The sequence below is a fragment of the Portunus trituberculatus genome, chromosome 17, assembly GCF_017591435.1.
Source record: "Portunus trituberculatus isolate SZX2019 chromosome 17, ASM1759143v1, whole genome shotgun sequence".
In the NCBI taxonomy this organism is placed as follows: domain Eukaryota; kingdom Metazoa; phylum Arthropoda; class Malacostraca; order Decapoda; family Portunidae; genus Portunus; species Portunus trituberculatus.
The window spans coordinates 15,480,348-15,487,963 of NC_059271.1; the positions used below are offsets into that span (position 1 = coordinate 15,480,348).

Consider the following 7,616-nt stretch of genomic DNA (forward strand, 5'->3'; position numbering starts at 1 on the left):
CTACATAGAATAAAAAGAACGCGAGAGCAGGAATAAGTTGATGGAGACAAAACATGACACGCAACTTCTCAGAAATTGTAAGTTGTGAAATTTCCAGTTCACAGTTTCAGTGAAGGACAGACCAGGAATGTTCAATGAAAGACAAAGGGGAAAACTGAGTGTCATCGAAGGAGAGTGGACAGTTCTCTGAAAAATTTTTTTGCCTCGTAGACAGATAAGATAATCGAGGCTTCAAATCACTAAATGAAATAAGTTTTTTTTTTTTTTTTTTTGCATTCTGAAATTAACCCTTTCAGTACTGGGACACTTTTACTTTAAAATTTGAATGCGATCCGATCATTTTATTGACATTGGAAAGGGTCTATGGAGGTCAAAAGATTAATGGCCACAGTCTTCACTATTTTAATCCCACACATGAATTTCTGAAGGCGTAAAAAATCACCAAAAAGTACATAGAATCAATATGGAAATGCGTCATGGTACTAAAGGGACTAAGGGAAGATCATAAGTCAGGCGTCTGGTGGCATCCTAGCATCAATGTTCTAATTCTTTTAATGTTGGAGGTCTGGAAAATGCCAAAAGTGCGGGACAGAGGTTTGTATTCTGAAACGCTTTCCAAAGGATCTGTGTGAAGATTCTCATGCTTTAAGGGTATATTTATGGTTCTGGTGATGGACTGGCAAGAATTCTAATTTATTATAAAGAGAAACTATCTTGAAAACCCTGCCAGTCGTTTCTGAGGCCATGGAAAATTGTCGTGGTGAGAGAGCAAAGTGTTTCTGAATATGGGCCAGAGTGAACACCCTAGAAGAGATAGGGAGAATGAGTGAAATTATTGAATAATTTGTTGAATAAAAAACGAAAGAATGGGTGATAAGAAAAGCCCTGTGGAACGGAAATGTTAATAAGATTAGAGGTAAAAAAGTGGCTGTCCATCACTGATGCTACAGAGGAAAGATATGATGGAGCAGAGAGAGAGAGAGAGAGAGAGAGAGAGAGAGAGAGAGAGAGAGAGAGAGAGAGAGAGAGAGAGAGATCGTAGTAAATAAGGCTAAAAGTCAAAAGTTTGTACGGAAACGTCAGACGCCACAGGAAAAGTTCCACTGAGACCCTTTAAGGAAGACGACCATGAATGAAGGTGTTGAGCCCGAGTAACTCATGTTAGCTACCCTTGAAAAGTAAGAAAAAGAGAACATAAAATCCACTTCTGTTTTATCTCACCTCTTGGACTCTGAGGCTTCAAGTGATCGTAAGAACAATCGCAGGGAATCTGGTTGACACGAATTTTCCATCTCCTCTTCTCTTCCACTTCAAATCTCCACTCCAGTCTGCGAAAACGACGAATGATGACCAGAAAGTCTAATCAGGCAAAATTGAATTGAAATATGATAAATAAAAGAGAAAAAAAGCGAAAATAACTGTCTTGATGGAGGAAAGGGAGCAAGAATTCCGATCTGAGCAAACGCTTTCCTCCGTTATCCTCCACTCCTACTCTTTTCAGCGTTGTATCCACCTTTCAACGTCAGAGGATTCCCTATCAATGCCCAATGTGCCCAGTTTAACATCATTTGTCCCAAGCTTTTCACTAATTCTTTCAAGACTTTTTTTCTTATTTATACCACGTGGGCTTTTCACGGGAACTTATGGGTTAAAAGGGATATTTTTTGGGGTATCTCGTATCTGAAAGTCCACCCGCTAGGAAACAGTTGCCTCGAGTGAGAAGCCCAACCTACACTCGGATCGTGGACAGGAATCGAACCCGTGCGCCTGGAATCCCTCGGACCCTAAAGCACGCATGGTTCCACTGTACCACGGCGGAAACTGCCATTCCAGTGGGCCTTTATATCTTTATTTATATACAGTATATATATATATATATATATATATATATATATATATATATATATATATATATATATATATATATATATATATATATATATATATATATATATATATATATATATATATATATATATATATATATATATATATATATATATATATATATATATATATATATATATATATATATATATATATATATATATATATATATATATATATATATATATATATATATATATATATATATATATATATATATATATATATATATTTCTTTTTTTTTTTTCCCTTAGCAGTTCTCCCTTTTACATAAAAAAAAAAAACCATCCCCCTCAATATCAACAACTCCATAAACAATATCATTATAGCTGCAAAGGAGTCATTACATCCTTTACACGTAACAGCACGACTCAACACGAGAAGTACATATAAAATTCCAATTCTATAGTCTTCCTCTTCTCGCCTCGCACTGTTGTCTCGCAGGTCAAGCCACCTGATACACATGAAAGCCAGACGCCAAACAGGACGGTGATGGAGGCCACGTAACACTCACCGCATGTAATTTTGCCTCTTACCTATCTGAGGTGTAAGATTTCCTGTTTTCTTTGGATATTACTCTTGTCTAGCTTCATTTGATTTGATCTTTTATTCACTTTAGTTTACTATTTATTTTGTTTTTCTTTTTGCGAGTAAGTAAGTGGTTATTTTGGTACAATGCACTCTTCGTTTTACTTTTGTTTCCATCATGTTATCCACGTTGATGCAATAACAAAAATAATGAAATCTCGAATCACTACTACTACTACTACTACTACTACACACACACACACACACACTCTCTCTCTCTCTCTCTCTCTCTCTCTCTCTCTCTCTCTCTACTCACGGGTGTGTGTCTCCTGTGTCGGGATCGGTCACGTGCCCCACAGGCTTGGGCAGGATGGGTGAGAGCAGTACGTGCAGGCTGGTGCTGGCACGTCCTGCCACGTCCACGTACACTAAAACAGCAAGTGTGGAGGAACAGTGGTACGTGTAATGTCAAGGAAGAACATACTTATTGATGAACTTATGGCGTCTCGGTAATTATACACCAAGATTGAACGAAAGAAATGCAATAACTAGCTGAAAAATGTTACGTGTGTGTGTGTGTGTGTGTGTGTGCGTTTACTCTCATCTTCAATTTGTCATGGTGTTTTAGCGAGTGTAGGAAAATTATGATATGTGATATTATATTAAAGGTATTCACTATCAAAAGTTATGCAATATATACACTAGTAATATTTTTACATTATTTAGTAAATGTTATGAATTTGTTTTTATTCATCCATGAAACATTTAGGAGCTCCAGAAGATCATTCTCAGACCCTGACTTGAATATTTGTCCAAATACTGATGGATGTGTCTTGAAAGTCATAAAATGTCAGTAAAGATTTATTTCATCAGTATTCTGAGCCTGTGCAGATACATTTAACTGAATTGAGACAAAGAAAAACCTAAGAGAGAAAAGAACAGTGTTCAAAGACTACTCACTGTGCTGGCCTGAGTTGCTGCCACAAAGCACGGGAACAGGCTCGTTGGCTCGCACCATAAACTCATCGTGGTCACAGTTGCCATACACGGGCGGCTGAAGCTCCATCTCCACGAAATCCAATCTGAAACGTTAAGGGATACTCACCTATATCCTTCTTACATACGTATCAAGAACAACAATGACTACTACTACTACTACTACTACTACTACTATACTACAGCTGCTACTACTACTACTACTACTACTGCTACTACTATTACTACTACTACTACTACTACTACTACTACTACTACTACTACTACTACTACTCTTGCTGCTGCTACTAATATTACTGCTATTTTATTTATCGTTCCTCTACAACAGTGTTTCCCAACCTTTTCGCAGCGATTACCCAAAAATACAATTTCACAATTATCCATTACCCCAATGAACAAATACTTGTAATATAGGAAAAAAAGTAACTGTATTTCATACTTCAAAAACAGACAAAATAGAAACTATGCAACACAATAATGCAAATCTATAATACGAAAAGAAGTAATTTTAGTTCATACATAGAAAGCAGAAAAAATTAATAGAAATCTTCATTGAAATTATATGAAAATGTAAACTGATTGCCTCATCCCATGCCAAACATCCATTACCCCAAAAATATGGGGTCATTACCCCACTGGGGTAATTTACCCCTAGGTTGGGAACCACTGCTTTACAACAACTACAGTAGCAACAACAATAACAGCAACAACAACAACAAGAGTTACTACTACTACTACTAATACTACTACTACTACTACTACTACTACTACTACTACTACTTCTACTACTATTACTACTACTACTGCCACAAGTGTTGAAATACCTGCTGGAAGATGATACACACAAACACTGAATACATGAGATTAAATAACAAGCACCGAAAACAGAACTAATCACTCAACTCAATCCCTGCACCATGTTTCCTCTCACCTTCGCCTTCATCTTGTCCAAAATAATGTCTGAGGAACCTCCCTATAATGTCAAGATCCGTTATCAAGACGCACTGTGTGGGCACCACTAACCTGACCTGACAAATGGGCACCTCGCAGTCATGGGAGACGGTTAGTTGGCAGTGGCTGGAGTCATTGGCTATCTGCTCTGGGTACTCAGGATTCTCGAAGTCGAATTCCAGGAAGGACACCTCTTGGCCACACGTCACGACCACTGGCGCGCGAGAGTTTGAATGTAAGTGTGACATTCAGTGGTTTTAAGATTTCTGTCGTCAGATTCGAGAGACTAGGTATAACTTTTTTCAATGTCCTGTTGGTAAATCAGCGTTATACCATCTATCTACATCTATTAAACAATACACATGCGAAGACAACGAAAGACTTATCCTTACTACACTAACCCCACGAACAGTTTATCATCCACACCATCTACATCTCGTTCTCCATCGTGCACTTCTCTCTTACCTTCCTCCACGCTATACCTGGCCGAGAATCCCCTGCAAGTATCGCCGTCAGGAGTGGAACGGAATTCAATGTAGATGACGTCCTGGTCACTCAGGAATTCACCAGGAACATCAGTGCCACACAAGGGGACGGCGTGGGTGTCATTGGAAGAACCTGTGGGAAAGAGAGGGGAAATTGTTTAAAAATGTACAATTGTACGAGTCGAATCCTAGAAATAAATAATAATGATAACAATAGATAATAAATAATATATCAGATATATAAATGAATAGAAATAAATAAACTAAAACCAGTTGATGTAGAAAGATATAACTACATTGACGATCACATGAAAACACTAGGAGCTGAGCGAGAGATAAAGAAGAGAAAAGTTGGTAAGGGAAGAAGGAACCTAGTTGTAGTGAGAGACACATCAATCATGAGTTAATTCTTTAGATAATTTCATTCTCTTAGCATTACGCAAGGAAGTGGAGGCACCAGGTTCTTGTATCGGGTAATGGCGTCACTTCTTCCCACACACCAGGTTAATAGTATGTAATATGAGATGCTGGGTCACCTGCAAACACCTGCCACCGCTCACCTGTGACAGACACCCGCAGGTAATCACCGCTGCACGAGGGTGTCTTGGTCACCTCAAAGTCCTCAAACAGCAGACGGACACGCTTGCCCTTCCCTCCCTGAATTGTGACGGTGAAGAGAGTTTCAATCAAAAAGATATTCTAAAAGTTTTCTTTTACTAATGCAGTGAATAAACGGCACATTATTCTTAAATTCATCAGATCGCGTTCACTTCAGAATGTAAACAAAGTCAACATTTACCCACCTTTATGTTACTCACAACACTCGTCCACAAACAACTCACTTTTTCACACCAAGGGAAATTATTATTCATTTTGGATTATTTATAGTGGTAATCTTGTCAATGTTCTAGATATAACATTGTTACCGTGAGAAAGTTATGATAAAAAACGGAGAAAGCATTGGACCACTATAGAAAATGTTACTGTGGAGGAGACTCGTTTGTATTGCGCACTGCGCAGGAGTGACGCTTTACATTTTTGTGTTAATTTCACAGTGAGTACTGAACTAACAGTGAACCTTTTTGTGTGTGTTTGTACTCACCACGATGGTCCACACGCAGTACAGTCCCTGGCCGTACTGGTCAGGATAGCCTGGAGAGGTGAGCACGCCAGCACCAGCCAAGGAGCCATCCACCACGGCGCCGCAGTCTGTCAACACCCAAGCGTGTCATGACAACAACCTTGTAGGTACCGTCCCTCTTCGATGCCACTGATCATTACAATCATCCTTAAACTCTTATCTGTGTTTTATTTCTTTTCTTTTCCGTACGTAATTTACAAGTAGAAAAATCTATATGCCAGCAGATAGGCTATAATCCTTTCTAGGTAACAAGTTTTTGATAGTGTTATTCTCGTGCAATGTTGTGTAACCTATTCAGCCTCTGCCACACTCACTTGGTGCTTGAGGTGAGGTGGCCGTGGTGGTTGTGACTGTGGAGGCTGCGTTGTTTTCAAGGGACGCGTGGCTCTCTCCCAGCACTTCACTCTTGCTGTACTCGTAGTTCGTGATGGTATCGAGGGAGAAATCCCCGCCAGCAGCCTCAGCCCCGCTGTGAGCATCAGTCTGAACCTTCGTCTCAAAATCAGTCTGTGCATTGGTTTGGCTGACAGAGTGAGTATCGGTCTGAGCATTCCCCGCAGAGGCCAGCTGCTTCTGGGCATGGTACAGAGTGCTGGCTAGGCCGGTGTACCACTGTAGCAGAGCACCGTCTTTTAGCACCTCTACTTCGTCGGCCTGTGACAACACAATGGTAGAAATTTATTAGCAAGAGTTAACACTAGTGTGTCATTTATGTGTGTGTGTGTGTGTGCGCATATATATATATATATATATATATATATATATATATATATATATATATATATATATATATATATATATATATATATATATATATATATATATAGGCAGTGGCCTTCGAAACGTCCAGAATATATACTTCAAGTCTACAACTGTGGGTACTGGCAAGTTTATATTCACGATAGTATGATATTCCATACCCATATTGCCTGGCGACATTAAGATATCATTATTTTGTGTACAGTACTCAGTCAAAGCCTTATAGGAAACAGTTAGCAAAATGATTTATTAAATTCCTTGTTGCGTCAGTGAAGAAAATGTACAGATAACAAACTATTTCAACATTTCTTTAAACATACATGGCAATTCAATCGCTTAATGACGAGTTGCTCGTGTCCAAGCCACTTCTGTAGGACTAAAGGTTCGTCCTAAAATCTGGCCATGAATATGATAATTTTTAGATGATGGAGGCTGGAGAAGGTTGTGACATTACCTGCGAGAATGCCACAAGTGCCATCCACGTCAGCAACAGCTGCAGCGTTGCCCTTGCTACTGTCATCCTCACCTCTCCACACAAACCTCAAAGCGATATGGGAAACCGCCTCTTCCCTTTCCAGAGACAAAGACCCTAGCAGTGATCCCGTGCCTCGCCCCTGCCTCTCCCTCACTCTCCAGAGCAATCAATATACCTTTGCCTCACCTGAGACCTTTATATGAAGTAAAAACTCCCCGGAAGACAGGTGTTCAGCTTGCCCCCTGGCCAGTTTGTTAATTATCTCATTCACCTGGTGACATCACGTAATGGTGACGGGAATCATGGTGGCGGAAGATCACACAACTTCCGGGAAGAGTTTTATTGGTTTTGTTGGTTTTCCTTCATGGTCCGTTGTGTGGCCGCCATGCACACA

General features: G+C 39.5%; 1 protein-coding gene across 1 annotated transcript in view; it reads right to left on the bottom strand.

Annotated features, from left to right (window-relative positions):
• The window catches only part of LOC123504749 (cubilin-like), a 20,074-nt gene extending 12,706 nt beyond the window's left edge, over positions 1–7,368 (bottom strand). The window contains exons 1-9 of the mRNA XM_045255523.1: positions 7,202–7,368; positions 6,303–6,642; positions 5,950–6,056; positions 5,408–5,504; positions 4,828–4,980; positions 4,435–4,576; positions 3,376–3,497; positions 2,732–2,843; positions 1,222–1,328 (exon numbers count right to left, since the gene is read on the bottom strand). Coding sequence (XP_045111458.1) covers positions 1,222–1,328; positions 2,732–2,843; positions 3,376–3,497; positions 4,435–4,576; positions 4,828–4,980; positions 5,408–5,504; positions 5,950–6,056; positions 6,303–6,642; positions 7,202–7,267 — 1,246 coding nt within the window. The 5' untranslated portion in view covers positions 7,268–7,368. The remainder of the gene's footprint in view (positions 1–1,221; positions 1,329–2,731; positions 2,844–3,375; positions 3,498–4,434; positions 4,577–4,827; positions 4,981–5,407; positions 5,505–5,949; positions 6,057–6,302; positions 6,643–7,201) is intronic.
• Between the last annotated feature and the right edge of the window lie 248 nt (positions 7,369–7,616).